At 40.2% G+C, this 20667-nt stretch overlaps 2 protein-coding genes and 1 non-coding gene across 3 annotated transcripts in view; 2 read left to right on the forward strand and 1 right to left on the reverse strand.

Annotated features, from left to right (window-relative positions):
- Positions 1 to 10467, reverse strand: part of LYRM7 (LYR motif containing 7) — a 40530-nt gene extending 30063 nt beyond the window's left edge. Inside the window, exons 1-3 of the mRNA XM_007461760.1 lie at positions 10423 to 10467; positions 3065 to 3137; positions 668 to 738 (exon numbers count right to left, since the gene is read on the reverse strand). Of these exons, the coding sequence (XP_007461822.1) occupies positions 668 to 738; positions 3065 to 3137; positions 10423 to 10440 (162 nt within the window). The 5' untranslated portion in view covers positions 10441 to 10467. The remainder of the gene's footprint in view (positions 1 to 667; positions 739 to 3064; positions 3138 to 10422) is intronic.
- Positions 10468 to 15122: 4655 nt separating this feature from the next.
- HINT1 (histidine triad nucleotide binding protein 1) lies at positions 15123 to 20196 on the forward strand. Its single transcript, XM_007461761.1, has 3 exons — positions 15123 to 15378; positions 17833 to 17937; positions 19881 to 20196. Exons 1-3 carry the CDS (start codon positions 15268 to 15270, stop codon positions 20043 to 20045), a joined length of 381 nt encoding a protein of 126 aa, XP_007461823.1. The 5' UTR covers positions 15123 to 15267; the 3' UTR covers positions 20046 to 20196.
- Positions 18195 to 18267, forward strand: TRNAG-CCC (transfer RNA glycine (anticodon CCC)). Its single transcript has one exon. It is a non-coding gene; the product is annotated as a tRNA-Gly (tRNA).
- Positions 20197 to 20667: the final 471 nt, after the last annotated feature.

Here is a 20667-nt window from a genome sequence, read left to right on the forward strand (position 1 = left end):
TTCCCTACATTTATACAAAGTTAGATACAGGAACACCTAAGAAGCAGTGTTCCTTCCTAAGACAGAGACAATGTGTATATGCATATGATTTTATAAAGGAAAAGAATCATTGTGCACTTTTTCAATGAACATGTACTGGGAATACTAGGGAGCTCACCGACTAGTGTTAGATTGTCTTCAACTGCGGCAAGTGACTAAAATGCAAATACAGAAGGCAAAGCAAGAACAGTTCATAAACTCTGGCTGGTTAACTTCCACAGCCAAGATACGAATTTAAAAAAAATTCTGTCTAGTTGAGCTAAATGAGTAGACGTTCCCTCTGTGTAACTCTGAGTAAGTTACCACAACACTCACTCTCCTTAGTTTCAGTCACTTGCCTTAGATGAAGACAGCATTTCTGTGCACTTCTGGGTTGGTTCAGCTGCTCTTGCTTTGATCATGGCTACACTCATGTTCTTTTCATCAGGCAACTTGCTATCTTAAGGGTGTAGGCTGATGACCCTGAGAAGGTGAGCCAAACCAAACAAGTGAAGGTTATCTATAGTTGTGATGGCTTGCTTTAACTATCAAGTAATGATTTTTATTTCATATAATCCCTCTATTTTTATCATTTCCTTAGTTGCTAAAATTTGAGTTTTATTATAATTGAAAAACTTAATTACTGTACCTCTTCTATTTTCTTAGGAGAAGTTTCACTTTTATTACATTTGAATTCTTCATTTATCTTTATTCTGGCTGCTAGAAAAAGAAAAAATATGTATATAGTTATTTGCTTTTCTTTCTTTTCCTTTTTCTTTTAAAATATTTATTTATTTATTTTGGCTGCACCAGCTCGCACGCAGGATCTTCACTGTGGCATGTGGGATCCTTTGTTGCGGCATGTGGGATCTTTAGTTGCGGCACACGGACTCTTAGTTGCGGCATGCATGCAGGATCTAGTTCCCCCGACCAGGGATCAAACTGGGGCCCCCTGCATTGGGAGCATGGAGTCTTACCCACTGGACAACCAGGGAAGTCCCTGCTTTTCTAATTTATAATTCCTGTCCCAATAATTTACATATTATTCATTATACTATGATACTATATGCTATATACACATATCTACTACTTCTCTAGTAGAAAAAATAATTTTTCCCCATGTAAAACAAAGTATAAAAATAAGAAATTTATTTAAAAAGTCCTTGGAGAGCTTTTGACAGGCTGGCAAATTTGTAATTAAACTTAATACATATTTTTAGCACTCTAATACTTTTGTGTCCTGCTTTTTATTTCTAATTTCATTTTGAACCTCTAGCTATGAGACCCTAATAAATTCAAGTTAATACTTTGTTTTTGTAAATCTAAGGATTTGAATTAACATGCTTTTTTTAAGATGGCAAAACTCAATGAATACAAGCATGTTAACCCTGCCCCCCGCCAAACACACATTTAAAATGAAGATATAGCAGCAAAGAGGATATACAAATAATTCTGGGTGCCTTGACTGACAAGTAAAGTGACTGATTTAATAAAACTTTTGTTCATATACCACTGAGACTTTGGCATCACTACAGCAGCATAATTCAATATAACTGATAAATTGCCTTAGAGTGTGCTGTGAGCATTTAATGGAACAATTCATGTACAGTGCTTAGTAAATATGCAGTATTAGCTATTCTTATAATTATTTCACTTAAAAACATTTAAAACATTTAAAAATATGTTATGCTGATGGAGATTAGCCATAAAACCTTCCTTCTGTGCTCGATACATTTCAATATGTAAGGTGGGTAAGAGTTTAGGCTTTGGAGCCAGAATGTTTAGGCTAAATTCCAGCTCCACCTCTTACTAAGTATGATGTGGGGTAAATCCTTTCACATTTTGTCAGTTTTCTCATCTGAAAAAATAGAAATTATGATAGTAACTACCTCACAGGGCTGTGATAAGAATTAAATGAGGAATTTGTGCAAAGTACATATAATATGAGGCATATACTTTAATATTCAAGAAATTTTTTTCGATAAATTACAAAAACTTGAATTCCTAGGGACAGTGGGGACACTACGTACGTGGCCTCTTTTTTTTAAATGGAGGTTGAATTTTATTTTTTTTACTTTTTATTTGGGCATAGTTGATTTATAATGTTATACAGCAAAGTGAATCAGTTATACCTATACATATATCCACTCTTTTTTAGATTCTTTTCCCATATAGGTCATTACAGAGTATTAAGAAGAGTTCCCAGGCTTCCCTGGTGGTGCAGTGGTTGAGAGTCTGCCTGCCGATGCAGGGGACGCAGGTTCGTGCCCCAGTCTGGGAAGATCCCACATGCCACGGAGCAGCTGGGCCCGTGAGCCATGGCCGCTGACCCTGCGCGTCTGGAGCCTGTGCTCCGCAACAGGAAAGGCCACAGCAGTGAGAGGCCTGCATACCGCAAAAAAAAAAAAAAAAAAAAGAAGAGCTCCCTGTGCTATATAGTAGGTCCTTATTAGTTATCTATTTTATATATAGCGGTGTGTATATGTCAATCCCAATACCCCAATTTATCCCTCCACCCCTCCCCAAGGTGCCCTCTTAAAGAGGTTTAGAAACTGAGTATGACCAACACAGAACCTAAGCTTTAGAGCTCTGAGTTCCGGATAAGACAGAAACCACTTTAAACAGTGAAATACTGAATTTGGAATCATTTGTGATAGATTCTCTTTCATAGCTGCTGTCACTTCTAGAAAGACACAAAGCATTAACAATATGGTAGTATCTGGTCCTAGAGGATGTGAAAATTTGATTATATAAAAGACAAATTAGTTTCATGGCTTGAACATAAGGCAAGTAATGGAGCACACTGAAATTCTGATCCTTTTTTTTTTCCTAATTTTTTATGAAAAGTTGATCTTTAAAATTTTTTCTTTGTAGATACTTCTCAAAGAAGGGTAAGGTAAACTCATTTTTATTTAAAAAAACATTAGGGGAGAGATCGTGAAGGTCATTCCCCAAGATAGGTCTTGACCACCATACATGGTCTCTTGTATTATTAGCAGCCACCTAAAGAATGGACTTGCTCCAAAGGGGCAAAATATAAACTTACCTTCTAATGCCCTAGCATCATTTTTAAAAACTTGTTGTCTGGTCCTGTGCAGTGTTTTAAAGAGCTGTAAAACCTATAAAGAAAATTAGAATTCAGACCTCAAAAGAAAAAATTTCACATTTTACATAATTACATGAATTAAACAGTATTTATTTTCTGTTTGTTTTTTAGACTATTTTTCGAAATAGTTGGTGAAAACAAGCGTTGGCCAAAATAACTTTCCCTTGATTATTTATCTTTAAATTTAAAAAAAATTAGCCTTATGTATTTACAAAAACAATACAAAATTCTTTGAAACAAAACAATATGAGAATGGTTAAAAAGTTAATGATTCCCCCTGCCAAAACTAGTTTGCTAAGTTAACCAACTTTACCAGTCTGGTATTTGTTCTTATTTTGCTTAACCTGAGAACTTTATCTGCTCTTAAAGTCATACACACATGCACACAAACTCATGAATATACTACATCTTAGAAGAGCCCAGAGGGAGATGTTTCAGATAATTTAGGCAGGTTTAATTGTGCTTTCTCAAAAAAGAAGTGGAATGCTGAGACTTATGAATATTCTAAGACTGTGCTAAAAAAAACAAAACAAAAAGGTATTCAATATTGTCCCCCCAATATTGCTCTTTCTTCTGTCTTCTCAATTTCAGTTATGGAAAACAATGGATTTCTCAAGCCAGAAATCTCTAGGTCATTCTTTAAATCTACCTTACTCCTCATGTAGAAACTGTAGGGATGTTTCTCTAATCTTTTGTATATTCTCCATCACCCAAAACAATTTAAGTTCAGACCTCTCCCTATCTTGCTTAGACTACTGACAAAGATCTGTCACTCTGCCACCACTCCCTCCTTTCCCCAAGTCCACTCACCAGATAATACCTAAACTTTACTAAGTATATCCTGTGCGCTAGGCACTATTTTAAGTATTTTACATATACTAGAAAACCTAAAACATCAAAGGCAGATACCAAAACAGAAACAGAAAACAGGGAGCATAAAACATAAAAATAAAACAAAACAAAGACTGACCAACCACAAAGAACCTTCTCAGAAACATAAATTGCAAACATGGAATAACAACAAAAAGAAGTTAGAGTAAGTTTAAAAAGGAACATTCAGAAAATGCCCCCAAACTCTTGGATATCAAAAGAGTGATAGCAAAGATTAAGCTGAGAAAAACTACCCCAAAAGTTGAATAAGAATTCAGAGATACAAAATAAGGAGAGAAAGGATAAGAAAATTAGAGTAGTCTAGATGGACCAACAGTTATATTCACAGATCTCCAACAAGACAGAACAAAGAAAACAGCCTCCATCAAGTGCTCAACACAAAACCCATGAATAATCTTGGAGGGAAAAAAACAGTTCACGTATAAAAAATAGAAAATCAGAATGGTACCTGATTTCTAAATAGCATCACTGTGAGAAGACAATGGTATAAAATCTTCAAGTTTTGTATAAAATGTCCAGCTTAGAACACCATACATATCCAAACTATTACCTAACTGCAACAGCAAATAAAGATTTTTAGAAATGCAAAGTCTCTTATTTGCCATACGCCCTTTCTTGGAAAGCTATAGAAGACTGTGCTCCACCAAAATAAGGAGATGAATCACAAAAGAAAAAAAATGGTAATGAGGGACACAGGTAATCCAACATAGGAGAGGCAGAGATGATGGTGAAGGACAAATATAGGTCAGCATTTGTGCAGCCAGCATAGAAAGCAACTAGTCTGGACTATAGCAAAAGGCGATATTGCTCTACAAAAGATGCTGCTAGGAAAAAACGATACTAGTAGACATCAGTTTTGCTCAGAGTTTGGAAATAGCTATGTAGGAAAATGATAATAAAAACAAGACAGTTATTAACTTCAAGAAAAACTGGGACTTCCCTGGTGGTCCAGTGGTTAAGACTCCATGCTCCCAATGCAGGGGGCCTGGGTTCAATCCCTGGCTGGGCGGGGAACTAGATCCCGCATGCCACAACTAAGAGCCCACATGATGAAACTAAGACTTGGTGCAGCTAAATAAATACATATTTAAAAAAAAAAGAAAGAAAGAAAAACTAAGACTTAGAAAAGAAAGGCAACATAATCATATATTTATATTAGAGGGCTCAGCTGTGGACAAGTTCTATATAGTCATATTAATATCAAAGATGAAAAACTGCTTCACCAAAATCTGTATATTGAGAGGAATAGGGTATAAGGGGGAACTTAGTCCTCAACTTTCATAGACAAAGGTCAATAAATATCCCCAAAGAGAAAAAAAAAAAAAATCAATAGTAGTTTAAACATGTTATTTAGAAACATTGAGGTAAATATCAGAAAAAATAAGTAAAATGATTAAAAGTGCTTATATCTGGGGAGCAGGAATTGGGAGTATGTAGAAGGAAGTAGACACCTACTGGTTTCTGTGTAACACTATTTGACTTCTTAAATTTTACACATTTATCCCCTTTATAAAAACTAAAAAAATTATTTTAAAAAGATAAAGGGGGGCCTCCCTGGTGGCGCAGTGGTTGAGAGTCCGCCTGCCGATGCAGGGGATACGGGTTCGTGCCCCGGTCTGGGAGGATCCCGCATGCCGCGTAGCGGCTGGGCCCGTGAGCCGTGGCCGCTGAGCTTGCGCGTCCGGCAACGGGAGGGGCCACGACAGTGAGAGGCCCACATATCGCAAAAAATAAAAAAATAAAAAAATAAATAAATAAATAAAAATAAAAAGATAAAGGGAAAGGACACTATCAAGAAAGAGAAAAGACAACCCACAAAAGGAAAGAAAATATTTATAAATCATATACCTGATAATGGGCTAGTATCTAGAATGTATAAAGAACTTCTACAACTCAAATAAAAAACTAATTTAAAAATAGGCAAAGGATTTGAATAGACATTTCCCAAATGTCTACCAACTCAGGAATGGATAAATAAAACGTGGTGTATCTATATTGTTATGGCTTGAATTGTGTGTCCCCTCAAAAGACATGTTTAAGTCCTAAATCCTCAGTACATGTAAATGTGACCTAGTTTGGAAGTAGGGTCTTCACAGCTATAACTGAGTTAAAATGAATCATTAGAGTAGGCCCTAATCCAATATGACTAGTATCCTTAAAAGAAGAGGATAATGCCAGGTGAAGAAAGAAACACAAAGGTGTAAGACCACCATGTGAAGATGAAGCAGAGATTGGAGTGATGCAACAGCAAGCCAAGGAACACTAAGGATTGATGGCCACCATCAGAATTTAGGAAGAAGTAAAGATTCTTCCCAGAGTTTCAGAGGGAGTATGGCTCTGCTGTCACCTTGATTTCAGACTTCGAGCCTCCAGAACTGTGAGACAATAAATTTCTGTTGTTTTAAGCCACCCAATTTGTGGTAATTTGTTAGAGCAGCCATAAGAAACTAACACAGATTTTACTACTGGGAAGCAGGATGCTGATGTAACAAACATCTAAAAATGTGAAATTGGCTTTGGAAATGAGTAATGTGTAGAGACTGGAAAATTTTTGAGATGTTTGATAGTAAAAGCCAAGACTGTCTTGAAAAGATCGTTGGTAGAAATAGGGACATTAAAGGTGGCAGAACATCATAGAAACCCAGGGAGTTTAATATTACAAGAGCGGTGGAAGAGGTTGCATGGGATTAAGAAAAAAGTGAGAAGTAAGTAAGCCTAATCATTTTACATGCTATTCAGGGAAAAAAACAAAGTGATTCCATTAGTACAACAACCAGTAACCCTACTTTAAGAATTAGTATTAAGCAAAAGAAAATTAGTATTAAGAAATGCCTTAGGGCTTCCCTGGTGGCGCACTGGTTGAGAGTCTGCCTGCCGATGCAGGGGACGCGGGTTTGTGTCCTGGTCCGGGAAGATCCCACATGCCGCAGACCGGCTGGGCCCGTGAGCCATGGCCGCTGAGCCTGCACGTCTGGAGCCTGTGCTCCGCAACGGGAGAGGCCACAACAGTGAGAGGCCAGTGTACCGCAAAATAAAAAAGAAATGCCTTAGAGCTAATATCACCTTGGAGTTAATAAACTTTTATTAAAATGTAGACAGCTAGGTCATAGACTGTCTTCTCTTCCTAATTTACTTATATTGATTGGACAAATTCTGGCAGTATATATGGAAAGTCAAATTACTTAGCCTTTTTGCCTCAAAAAGGCTTGAGTAATGGGCTAATTTTAAAGGTGGATGATATAATTTCTGTACTAGGTTTCACTTTAGCTGGTTAGTACTTTTCTCTCTCTTCTAAGTCTGGGTTATATGCCCCTCTTGAGTACATCCACAGCAGTGGGCACTTACTACAATTACTTGCTGTGTCCACTACGTCCTGAAAGGCTTCTTGGTCATCTTTGTATCTTCCACATGGCACAGGTGTCTTCTACACATGGCAGTTCTCACCAGAAGTGTTTTTGGAATGAATTCTATTTAATTTCATTTGCATTCAAGTTTTCCAAGCAACTTCCCACTTCAAGGATGGTCCATATGATATTTCTTCTTCATAGAATACTCTTTTCTCTATTCTAGCTAGTTTCTAACAAAACTTCAGGTCTCAACTCATACTTTTATGAGGGATTTTTTTTTTTTTCTTTTTTTTGCATCCCTCCACACAGGTTAAATCTGAGTTATGTGCTCACAAAACACACTGTATTTTCAACAGAAATATACATCAGGAAACTCCCCTGGTGGCGCAGTGGTTAAGAATCCACCTGCCAATGCAGGGGACACAGGTTCAAGCCCTGGTCCAGGAAGATCCCACATGCCTCGGAGCAACCATACCCGCAGGCAACAACGACTGAAGCCGGTGCGCTCTAGAGCCCATGCTCCGCAACAAGAGAAGCCACTGCAATGAGAAGCCCGCACACCGCAACGAAGAGTAGCCCCCACTCGCCACAACTAGAGAAACCCTGCGTGCAGCAACGAAGACCCAACGCAGCCAAAAATAAAGAAAATAAAAGATAAAAAAAAAAAAGAAAGAAATATAGATCAATGGAACAGGATAGAAAGCCCAGAGATAAACCCACGTACTTATGGTCAACTAATCTATGACAAAGGAAGCAAGGATATACAATGGAGAAAAGACAGTCTCTTCTATAAGTGGTGCTGGGAAAACTGGACAGCTACATGTAAAAGAATGAAATTAGAAAACTACCTAACACCATACACAAAAATAAACTCAAAATGGATTAAAGACCTAAATGTAAGACCGGACACTATAAAACTCTTAGAGGAAAACATAAAAAGAACACTCTTTGACATAAATCACAGCAAGATCTTCTTTGACCCACCTCCTAGAGTAATGGAAATAAAAACAAAACAAAAATAAACAAATGGGACCTAATGAAACTTAAAAGCTTTTGCACAGCAAAGGAAACTATAAACAAGACAAAAAGACAACCCTCAGAATGGGAGAAAATATTTGCAAACAAATCAACGGACAAAGGATTAACCTCCAAAATATATAAACAGCTCATGCAGCTCAATATTAAAGAAACAAACAACCCAATCAATAAATGGGCAGAAGACCTAAATAGACATTTCTCCATAGAGGACATACAGATGGCCAAGAGGCACATGAAAAGCTGCCCAACGTCACTAATTATTAGAGAAATGCAAATCAAAACTACAATTAGGTATCACCTCACACCCGTTAGAATGGGTATCATCAGAAAATCTATAAACAACAAATTCTGGAGAGGGTGTGGAGAAAAGGGAACCGTCTTACACTGTTGGGGGGAATGTAAATTAATATAGCCACTATGGAGAACAGTATGGAGGTTCCTTAAAAAACTAAAAATAGAACTACCATACACCCCAACAATCCCAGTACTGGGCATATACCCAGAGAAAACCATAATTCAAAAAGACACATGCACCCCAGTATTCATTTCAGCACTATTTACAATAGCCAGGACATGGAAGCAACCTAAGTGTGCATTGACAGATGAATGTATAAAGAAGATGTGGTACATATATACAATGGAATATTACTCAACCATAAAAAGGAACAAAATTGGGTCATTTGTAGAGACAGAGATGGACCTAGAGACTGTCTTACAGAGTGAAGTAAGTCAGAAAGAGAAAAACAAATATCATATATTAACGCATATATGTGGAATCTAGAAAAATGGTACAGGTGAACCGGTTTGCAGGGCGGAAATAGACACAGATGTGGAGAATAAACGTATGGACACCAAGGGGGGAAAAAGGGGGGTGGGGGGGATGAACTGGGAGATTGGGATTGACATGTATACACTAATATGTATAAAATAGATAACCAAAAAGAACCTGCTGTATATATATATATTTTAAAAAACCACTGTATTTTCAATTCAAAGCACTTACTACACTTGTAATTAATTGTTTAAACTCTCCCCGCCAGATTTCTGTATGAAGTTATTGTTGCTTCCACTATGCCAGACAGTATAGGCTAAATGCTGGCTGTTAGGTGCTACTAATAACTATTATGGACGCTCAGTAAGTTTTTTGAATGAATAACCGTTTACAATTCTGTTTCTCTTGGTCTTGTGACATATATTGAAATGTACTAAGAACAGAGTTCAGTAGTACACGAGGCACTCTTGGTGGCTCCCCGTTATTGACCAACAGTTATAAGCACTGCTTTTCCTTACTATACTATAGCAGGCCGTTTCCCATTTTCCATATCTCAACCAGTGATGGACTGGTCTCAACCGGCCATGCTGGTAATACTTAAAGTTAGGGATGGCTGCTCCCAGAGAACTGTACACTGGCCAGGAATGCGCATCAGTTTGACAAGAAACAAATCCGACACCAGGCCCTCGGGGATGTGACCCCCGACCCCGGCGGGGCCATCACTTCCCAAGCTCGTTCAGAACACTCAGGAATCACAGGTTTCTGCTCTGCCTCGCTAAGTGCTACTTTTGGCAAACGGTTTTGCTGGGAATTGGTTTCCTTGGTTCCTAGACGTCTGTGCACCTTCTGGTTATCTGACGAAACCTTTCACCTCATAGGATGGTTTCAGCGCAGGACTGACTTTGGGGTCTCGTACAATTCCCAAGGATGTGAAATGGGCCCCTCACACAAACGCTCGGTGTGGAGATGGCAAGGGGGGCAAAACTCAAGTCGCCGGCATGCATCACGGACAAACATTCCGTACCCGGTAGACGAAGAAGTAGGACCACCTGTGTCGCCCTCTCTCCTCCGCACCTGCACAAACCTTCGACTGCCCTGCAGGGTCGGTCACCGGCTCCTCAGCTGTAAAGGCCACATACTCCGTGGAGGGTCCTGAACCCCAGCTACAGAGATTCCAGACTACGTTCGCAAGGCCGCGCTCTTACCCACCCCGCCGGCATCGCACCCAACCCCTCCCCGGACCCAGTCACCTTGGCCGCCTGACTCATGGCTCTCCTCACAGCTGCGACTACTCCTCCAGCGGTCGAGTCGCCACGCCTCTCGGCAACCAGTCACCGCCTGGCGCGGACGGTCCAACACCCCGTAGCCACGTTCTTAACGAGCCGCAACCAATCACCACGCAGCATCTCCTTCGTAGCCCCGCCCCCCGTGGAGGGACAGGCGAGAGGTGTTTGCTAAGCCGGTACCCTCTAGGAAAACCGCGAGGATCCGCCGAGCTCAATTACAGTCGAGAGGAAAACGGAAATCACCTGGACGCCATGTTAGTTAGGGGCAGCGGCACTTCCGGCCATTTCTGAGGGAACCGCAGGTGGCGGAGCGTGCATTGACACTTAGTTGCTGGCTTCGGCACCTTTCACTACTTACCTCCTGTTTGGCGGTTGGGGTTATCTATTAAGGAATCATTATTTTAACGTTTCCGGGTTGCAAATGTGTCCTTGTAAAAGTGCATAAATAAGAGCCAAGCCCTAACAACTATCGTAGGCGTTGACTGGAATGCTGACTCCCAAAAGCGCTATTGGTACATTATCCCACTTCATTCCTCTAGAAGGAGAGGTTGAGTTACTTGCTCAAGTCCACACGATTAGCAAATGGAGGTCTGGGATACAAATGCCTATGATTAACCTGAAAGCTCAGTCTTACCCTCTACTCATCCTGCCTACTCAACTCGCCCTACTCCTTGGTTTTGCTGGTCAAGAGGTTGGAAACAGTTTATTAGCAGCATCATGATCATAAACAATCATAAAGCATTTAAGTACATTTAACTTATGACCTTGCAAGCATCAAGAAAAAAATCTCAACCTTGCTCCCATTGCATAATCATTGTTTGTCTTCCCTACCCACCCCCCCCCAGGTTAACTTTTAGGTAAAATTGACTTTTTATTAGGAATGAAAGATTTAGACCAATGGATATCAAAGACCCTTTTCCTTCTCTGTGATTTATGTCATTTTAAAGAATATTGCAAGTCATCATGAGAATAGCAATAGTTGACTTTTTAAAAGTTAAAATGAATTGGATTTGCAAATGAGTGTTTAACATAAGCAATTAAACCAAATATACTGGATACTGTCTTTTATCCAGGAAACAATAAATTAGATGATCTTGTGACATTGTATAGTAGTGCCTTCTGATTGCTAATGAATGATTCAAAGATGCCAATTTTCATTTTCAGTTTAGAATCACAGCCCAATCTCCTAAACATTCATAATTTATTTTTATAATTTCTGGCTAACTAGGGTCCTGTATTCAGTTAACTAAAGCCGCTTATCTGCCAATATTTGAAAGTATAGTTTCCATAGTGCCCAAAAATCAATTCAGTCCTGAAGCTTCTCTTCTCTTAGGTAAATCTGTATGGTTCCTTGAGCTGTTCCATAAAAGAAGTGACTATTCTGGTTGTTCTGGGAATATGTCTTGGTTTGTTGGCATCTCAAAGTGCGGGACCCAGAACTGAACAGGAAATTCCTACATGTTCATCATGTAAGGTCATGGACTATGTGGTAGGCAGACTAATGGCTTCCAAAACATGTCCCTATTTAAATCCTAGGAACTTTTGAATATATTATTACCATTTATGACAAAAGGGGCTTTGCAGATGTGATTAAATCAAGGATTTTAAGATGGGAAGATTATCCTGGGTTGTCTGATGGGCCCAATGTAAACACAGGATCTTTTTTTTTTTAAGATTTACTTATTAGTTATTTATTTATTTATATTTATTTTTGGCTGTGTCGGGTCTTAGTTGTGGCACCCAGAGTCTTCATTGAGGCACGTGGGATCTTTCGTTACAGCACATGGGCTTCTAATTGTGGCGTGCGGTTTTCCTCTTCTCTAGCTGTGGCACGCAGGCTCCAGAGCGGGTGGGCTCTGTAGTTGTGGCACGCAGAATCCAGAACAAGTGGGCTCTGTAGTTTGCGGCATGCAGGCTCTCTAGTTGAGACGCTTGAGCTCAGTAGTTGTGGCACGCTGGCCTGGCTGCCCCATGGCATGTGGGATCCTAGTTCCCCAATCAGGGATCGAACCCGCATTCCCTGCATTGGAAGGTGGATTCTTTACCACTGGACCACCAGGGAAGTCCCAACACAAGGATCTTTATAAGTGGAAGAAGGAAGCAGAGTCAGGGAGAGGTTTGCAGATGCTCTTCTGTGGTCTTTGAAGATGGAGGAAGGGCCAGAAGCCCAGGGACACAGGTGGCCTCTAGAAGACAGAAAAGGCAAGGGAACCGGTCTCCCCCAGAGCCTTTAGAAGGAATGCAGCCCTGCTGACACCATGATTTTAGCCCAGTGAAACCCAATTTGGACTTCTGACTTCCAGAATGTCATCTGCTTGTGGCCCCTTCCATCTTCTAAGTCAACAGTGGAGCATCTTCAATCTTTGATTCTCACCCCTGCTTCCATCATCATATCTCCTTGTCTGAGTCTCACTGTCCCGTATCCCTCTTTCATTTAAAGGGGTCCATGTGATTACACTGGGCCCACCTGGATAATTGAGGAATCTCCCCACCTGAAGACCCTTAACTTAATCATATCTGCACATCCCCTTTACCACGTTAAGTAACATATTCACAGGCTCCAGGGATTAGGACATGGAAATCTTCTGCCTTTCATACCCACTTTGGGTGAAGCTGGTCAATAAGGATGAAATGGAAGGAAATGAACTAGGAGAAGCAGACATGGGCCTGATCACTTAATAGCTTATAAGCCAAGTTTAGGATTTTATATTTAATTCTACAATGAAATGCCTTACCATCAAGAGAGTGACATCATGATTTATATTTTATAAAAATCATCTTGGCTACTGTATAGCAAATGGACTAGAGTAGAAGCAGATAGGCAAACTAGGAGGCTTTTGAAGTACTCCAGGCAAGATATGATAGAGGCTTGGATTAGGGTGGTGGAGTAGAGGAGGTGAGAAGTGATTAGATTCATATGTGTTGAAAATCCACAAAGAAGAGTTGATGATTGCAAGGCTTTTGGCTTGCGCAGTTTGGTGAATGGTATCATAGTAGATGTAAAATGCTGCAGGAAGAGGTTTTTAGATTGTTTGTTGTGAGGGAGTAAAAATAAATTTGAAGTGCCTGGTAGACATCCTACTGAAGGTGGTGAGTAGGCAGAAATATGTATCATACACCAATCTGGAATTAAGGAGTTGGGAGATAAATACTAGAGTCATTACTCTGTAGATAGCAAAGCCTCTTAGTGAAAGATGACCATATTATTTACTACCCAACCCAGTATATATTCATTTTTTAATTTTGACAATTTCAGTCTTACAGAAAAGTTGCAAGAATGATAGAATTTGCAAATACCTTTCACTCAGTTTCCCCTACTGTTAACATTTTACTACAGTTGCTTTATCCTTTTCTTTTGGGGGGATCTCTTTACTGTTTGAAAGTGAGTTGCAGACACAATACTGCTATACTCCTAAACACTTCAGTAGGTTTTTCTCCTACAAAAAAGACATTCTCTTACATCAGTGGTTCTCAAAGTGTAGTTCCCAGGTTAGCAGCAACTGCATCACCTGGAAACTGTTAGAAACCTAAATTATAGAGCCCCACCCCAGATCAACTGATTTTGATAATTTTGCTATATGTATGTGGGGAAATTAATAAGACTTTCAAAACTATTTCCTAATTTGTATGCATTATTTAGATTTCACCAATTGTCTCAGGAATGTCTTTAATACCAAAAGTACCAAATGGGACACTTCTGTGATTAAAGGGGACCACTATCAATAATTTTGCCAAGGCAAAGTGGTAAAGGTATAATTTTTCATAATAAGGACACTTGGAGATTAAGTGTTAGAGAAGAGGGCGAAGAATGGAATGCATTGAAAGACCTGGAACAGAAGGCTCACTATGAAGGAGAAATAGCATCCAGAAAGGTAGGAGAGTGAAGGCTTTTGCTGAAAAGAGGGCATGGTCAACAGTGGCAAATGTTGCCAAGGGGTCAAGTATAATTGGAATTGCCTATAGGATTTTGTAAGTGGAGGTCCTTAGTGACCTTGACAAGAGGCAAATGGTTTCAAAAAAGAAAGATAAAGTGGACACAATATATAGAAAACTCTTTTTAAAAGGAGCAAAGAGATGGAGGGGTATGTGGGGTTAGGAAAGGTGTTGTTCTTTTAAGGTGGGGCATCTTACATTATGCTGATTAATGCTGGGAATAATTCTTTGCAGAACAGTCTAGGGAGCTTTACAAACTACTGATGCCTGGGTCTCTCACCCCCAGAGAGTCTGATTTAACTGACCTGAGGTGTGGCCAAGTTCCCAGGGACTTTTTACATGCTCCCCAAGTGATTTTAACGTGCAGTCAAGATTGCGAACCACTGCTAGAGTGAGAAAAAAAACGGATGCAGGAGGGCTGACTTGCTGGAGCTAAGACCTATGTAGCTGACAAATGAAGTTATCATGGTGTCTCTGCCAGCAAAAATGGCCAGTACTGCTTAGGTTATCAAATCTTTTCAGTTACAGTATCCGATTTTTCCTGCAAGCATCCATAAGTTAAGCAAAGGGCTTACTGCAGTAACACCGCTCCCCAAGAGACAAGAAAGGAAGAAAAACGACCTTGGTGCGGAACCCTCGGGCCTCCAATCAGGAACCGCGCTCCAGCTTAGTCGCGCCCAGCGATTCCCCTAGAGCTGCCGCGCGCCCGCAGCAGCCCAGCGCACGTCGCCAGTGCGCACGCGCACGAGCTGCCGGGACAAGAGAGCAGCGGTCCCCTAGCGGGCTTGGCCGCCAGCTCCCGCCCTCTGCCAGCTCCCACGGCTCCTCCCTCCTCCCGACCTTCTCCCCGGCCAGCCGCGCGGGAGGGAGGCCGAGATGGCAGATGAGATCGCTAAGGCTCAGGCCGCTCGGCCTGGTGGCGACACGATCTTCGGGAAGATCATTCGCAAGGAAATCCCAGCCAAAATCATTTATGAGGATGACCAGGTAGGCACCGGGCGCCGCCTCGCTCGTGGGCTGAGGCGGGGCAGCCGCCTGTGGACACGGGGGTTTCCCGTAGTGGGAAGGGAAGGGAAGAGTCGGGGTGGGGGTGCGCCGCGGAGAAGGGAAGGCAGCGGGCCGCCTCGCGCGGCCTCTGCCTCGGGCCCACAGCCAGCGGGCTGGGCCACGGCCGCTCCGAGGCGGCCGGCCGGCGCGTGCCTGCGCTCCGGTTACGCGTTATCAGCCCGGAGCGCTGGCCAGGCCGTCGGGCGCCCGCGGGCCCGCGCTGCGGGGTCTGGGTGCTTGTTGTGGGCGCGCCGGGTCCTCGGCATGAGCGCTCGCCTGCTGCCTGACTGCCTCGGACCTCTCCTGTGTCAGGAATCTGACAATCTCGCCCGCGCTCTGCCTGACAGGCAGAAACCCGATCGCACCCTGACTCGGGCCCAATCTCCGCGATCTCCCGCGCACAGCCGGCCTGCCCGGGAGCTCCCGGGCGCCTCTCCCCGCCGCCTTGCGCTAGAGGGCCGGGGTCGAACGGCCTGGGGGCGGCACAGACGCGCTGGGCCTGGGCGAGGGCCTCTAGCCAACGCCACCCGGACCCACCCCTGCCGCCCATTCTCGGGCCTAGGACTCCTGAGATGAGAGTGGGCCTGCATCTGGGATTTGCTTTCCTTTGGCCCCTCCCGGGAAGAATGGTTCCTTTTATATTTTCAGGAAGCAATTTTATGCCAAGGGATTAAGAATGTCGTTTTTGTTGACTTCACTCTAGGTGAAACTGTTTTAGAAAGGCCGAGTTCATTTGACTTCGAGACATCTTGTATAAAATATTTAGTGGGCGGGTATATTTATGGATCTCACATAAAGCTGGACAGGTTGGCTGATTTAGATACAAGGTTTGTGAACTTTAATAAATTAGCTTTATGAAATATGGAATATAAGGAAACATTTTATGCTACTAGTAGCATTCTTAGATTCAGAACACCTACCTCTAGGTGAATTTATTTAAATATCTTTATTTGTCCGTTAGGGGAGTTCTTTTGTTGTAGGTAATGTGTATTTCTTTAAAAATATTTTAAGTTTCTTTTAATAAATGAGCGTTGAAATACTGACTTTTGAGCCATCAAAGTTACAAGGTGTAACAGCATGAAGCAATCTAAATGATACAGCATTTTTGTACAGAGTACCAAGTAGAATAACTCCTGAGACAGTTAAGCTGGGATAGGTTCTATTAAACAGCTTCCACCTTCAGTAGAGAACAAGAGATTCAAAACCATTCAAGTGGTATGTAATTTGTCTAAATGTTACTTACGCTTTTCATTTCTACAAAAGAGAATAGATATATTTATTAAGTAATTGAGTAAAGTTGGAAGAAATCGGTGTTGGTCAAATATCAGCAAATTTCTCATTACAAAAGTGATCACCGCCATAAAGGAAAAAAACCAAGTTGCAAAACCAGGACTCCTGACCTAGGGGAGGTGGGGACGTGAATCAAAAGATTTCCTTTAAGTGGCGCTGGGAAAGTTGGATAGCTCCATATAAATCAATTAAGTTAGAACACACCCTCACACTATGCACAAAAATAAACTCAAAATGGCTTAAATGGCTTATGTTTAAAGACTTAAACATAAGACATGACACCATAAAATTCCTATAAGAGAACACAGGCAAAACATTCTCTGACATAAATTGTACCAATGTTTTCTTAGGTCAGTCTCCCAAGGCAATAGAAATAAAAGCAAAAATAAACAAATGGGACCTAATCAAACTTAGAGGCTTCAGGCTTTTGCACAGCAAAGGAAACCATAAAAAAAGAAAACCGAAAAGACAACCTATGGAATGAGAGAAAATATTTGCAAATGATATGACCCACAGGGGTTAATTTCCAAAATATACAAACAGCTTATACAACTTAACAACAACAACAAAAAAACAACCCAATGTAAAAATGGGCAGAAGAGACATTTCTCCAATGAAGACATACAGATGGCCACAGGCACGTGAAAAGATGCTCAACATCACTAATTATTAGAGAAATGCAAATCGAAACTACAATGAGGTACCACCTCACAACAGTCAGAATGGCCATCATCAAAAAGTCTACAAATAAATGCTGGAGAGGGTGTGGAGAAAAGGGAACCTCCAACACTGTTGGTGGGAATGTAAATTGGTGCAGCCACTATGGAGAACAGTATGGACGTTCCTCAGAAAACTAAAAATAGAGTTACCATATGATCCAGCAATCTCACTCCTGGGCATATACCTGCACAAAACTATAATTCAAAAAGATACCATTAGACTGTAAGTTCCGTGAAAAGGACCAGAGGACCACACGTGTTGTGTCCAATTCTGATTTCCTAGCATTTATTACAGTGTTTCCCATGGGGTTAGTGTGAAAGAATGATAAGTTTAGGCTGTAAGATTATATATGAAAACCTTGATTCCCCCCCCCTCTTATTCCAGTGTCTTGCTTTCCATGACGTTTCCCCTCAAGCGCCAACACATTTTCTGGTGATACCCAAGAAACATATATCCCAGATTTCTGCAGCAGAAGATGACGATGAAAGTGTAAGTACATTTACTAACATCATTAATTTTCTTGCTTTTTAAATTGGGAGACTAAATTTTGACTTTAAAGTGATGTCACATTTTCATTTTCCTGAGGGCATTACTGAGGAAAATCAGAAAATCATCAGGGGTTCAATGCAATGTATAAGTAATTTGATTTTTTAATGAGATATAATTGGCATATAACATATTAGATTTAAGTATATAACAAAATGATTTGATATGTGTACGTACTACAAAATGATCACAGTGGGACTTCCCTGGTGGTCCAGTGGGTAAGACTCTGCGCTCCCAATGCAGGGGGCCTGGGTTCAATCCCCAGTCAGGGAAGTAGATCCCACATGCCTCAACGAAGATCCCGAGTGCAAGACCTGGCATAGCCAAATAAATAAATAATTTTTTTTTTCAAAAAGAAAATGATCACAGTAAGTCTTGTTTACATCTATCACCACAAATTCTTTTTTCTTTTTTTCTTTTTTTTTTTTTTGGATTTTAATTCCTTTATTCAAATGATCTCTGGGCTTAAGTTTACAAAACAAATTTCATCTTTAGACTTTCATTTCTCCCTGAGAATTTGATAAAGAGAAAAGATGGGGCTTCCCTGGTGGCGCAGTGCTTGAGAGTCCGCCTGCCGATGCAGGAGACGCGGGGTCACAAGAACAAGAGATTTTGATTTTGGATTTTAATTCCTTTATTCAGATTATCTCTGGGCTTAAATTTACAAAACAAATTTCATCATTAGACTTTCATTTCTCCCTGAGAATTTGAAAAAAAGAAAAGATGTATATTCACATTAGATGTAGTTCCATATTTTTAGAGTTTTTATTATTAGAGAACCTTACTATTTTCATTCAGTCTTATGCAGAACTTCTGATATACTGTGTTGAGCAATGTAATTGGACATAGTTTGGCATGGAAAATAGGAAATTAATTTTCAGCCTTTGAAATGGAGTATCTTTAGTGTTGACTGATTAGTGTATTTTCTTACCCATTTCTTAGCCTTCTGTGGTCAAAACTACACTCCCACCAACAATCCCAGAATGATGCCCAAAAGAAGTCATCACCACAAATTTTTAAACAAAAAAGGGTTCTAAGCAAGGATTAGTTGGTGAGACTAATTTTTCCTTAAGTAAGAAATAGTGTTATCGTACAGGAGAGGGTTCATTGGCTCTTCTGTTAATGCCGTTAAAGAAAAATAATTATTTGATTTTGCTAGGAGGTACTGGCCTCAATTAAAATTTTTCCTGGTGCTCTTTGTAGTAGATTATATAATTGTTCATAAATACTATTTTATTTAGGGGTACATTATATTTCTAACCTCACTGATGTTGGGCCTGGTGGTATGACTTAACTTGGCCAATGAGTACAAACAGAAGTGATACATGTCTTTTGAATAGAAACTTTAAGAGCTAGCACCCAATTGCCATGTTCTCTCTTGCCTCTGCCACTGTGATCATACAGAGACTGTTCCATCAGCATGGGTTTCAAAGTGAAAAAGATGTAGAATATAGAGCCTGGTCATCTTGTGATGAAGATGTAGTAAACACAAGAAATGTATGTTTGTTGTAAACCAGATTTGGAGGTGGTTTGTTACCACAACATAACCAATTCTATCCCGACTGATATACTTCCCCATAACAAGCAAGCAAGGTATTGTGCCTTATTAAGAAAACTTAAATACCACTTGGAATATGATTTAAAAATTGTTTTAATTGAGCAGATTTTTGTCTCTAATTTGTTTATTGAAATTAGTAATTAATAAATACCTAATCTTACTGGGTTTTTAATTGTAGATTATATTATTTTAGGATTAAAAGTGTTTCCAAACATTTGCCCAAAGTCTATTTCAGTCTTTTAATTTAATATTTCAACTTGGTTGTTTGTTACATGATGACAAGAAGTTGTAAATTACCATTGCTTAAGAAACTTTTTTTTTTTTCCAGCTTCTTGGACATTTAATGATTGTTGGCAAGAAATGTGCTGCTGATCTGGGCCTGAAGAAGGGTTATCGAATGGTGGTGAATGAAGGTTCAGATGGGGGACAGTCTGTCTATCATGTTCATCTCCATGTTCTTGGAGGTCGGCAGATGAATTGGCCTCCTGGTTAAGTGTGTTGTAGGGATCATTTTCCCTTCTCTATGCAGTGATCAGGTCTGCAAGTTCCAATATGCAAAACAATACTTTTTTTTTGCCTGTGTATGGAGAGATTGCAGAAATAATTTTAAAAACCCATACGTAATAAAAGACATTGTTGCATGGTCTGAATTCTGTATTTGACTTATTTTAAAAAACATATTTGTTGGAATGTTTGAAGGTGGAGTTCATAATTTGGGAGGTTTTTGTTTTTTCTCCCCACGGAGGACTCAGCATATGTACATGGCTATAATGGTGTGACTGATCTTTGAAGACAAATGTAAAATTTTCATAAAATTAGCTTTAGCTTTGAAATATCCTTTTAGGGTAAAATATTAGTCCAGGAGAAGATTTTCTAATCCAATTCTCTTATTTTCTAAGAACAAAGGAGTATGTGATGTGATTGATCCAGAAAATGACAGTCGTGGGTCTAGCAAAAATGCTTTTTGTCCAATTCATGTGTTTCTCCTGGACTACTGGGGTAGTGTGGAAGGGATGAAAGTAGATTTGTCACAGAATCTTTGATGACCATGTGAAGCCATACTATGATGTTTCCTTGTTACCTAATGCTATTTATTATAAAGACTTGAAAATATA

The sequence above is a fragment of the Lipotes vexillifer genome, unplaced genomic scaffold, assembly GCF_000442215.2.
Source record: "Lipotes vexillifer unplaced genomic scaffold, Lipotes_vexillifer_v1.1 scaffold724, whole genome shotgun sequence".
NCBI lineage: Eukaryota > Metazoa > Chordata > Mammalia > Artiodactyla > Lipotidae > Lipotes > Lipotes vexillifer.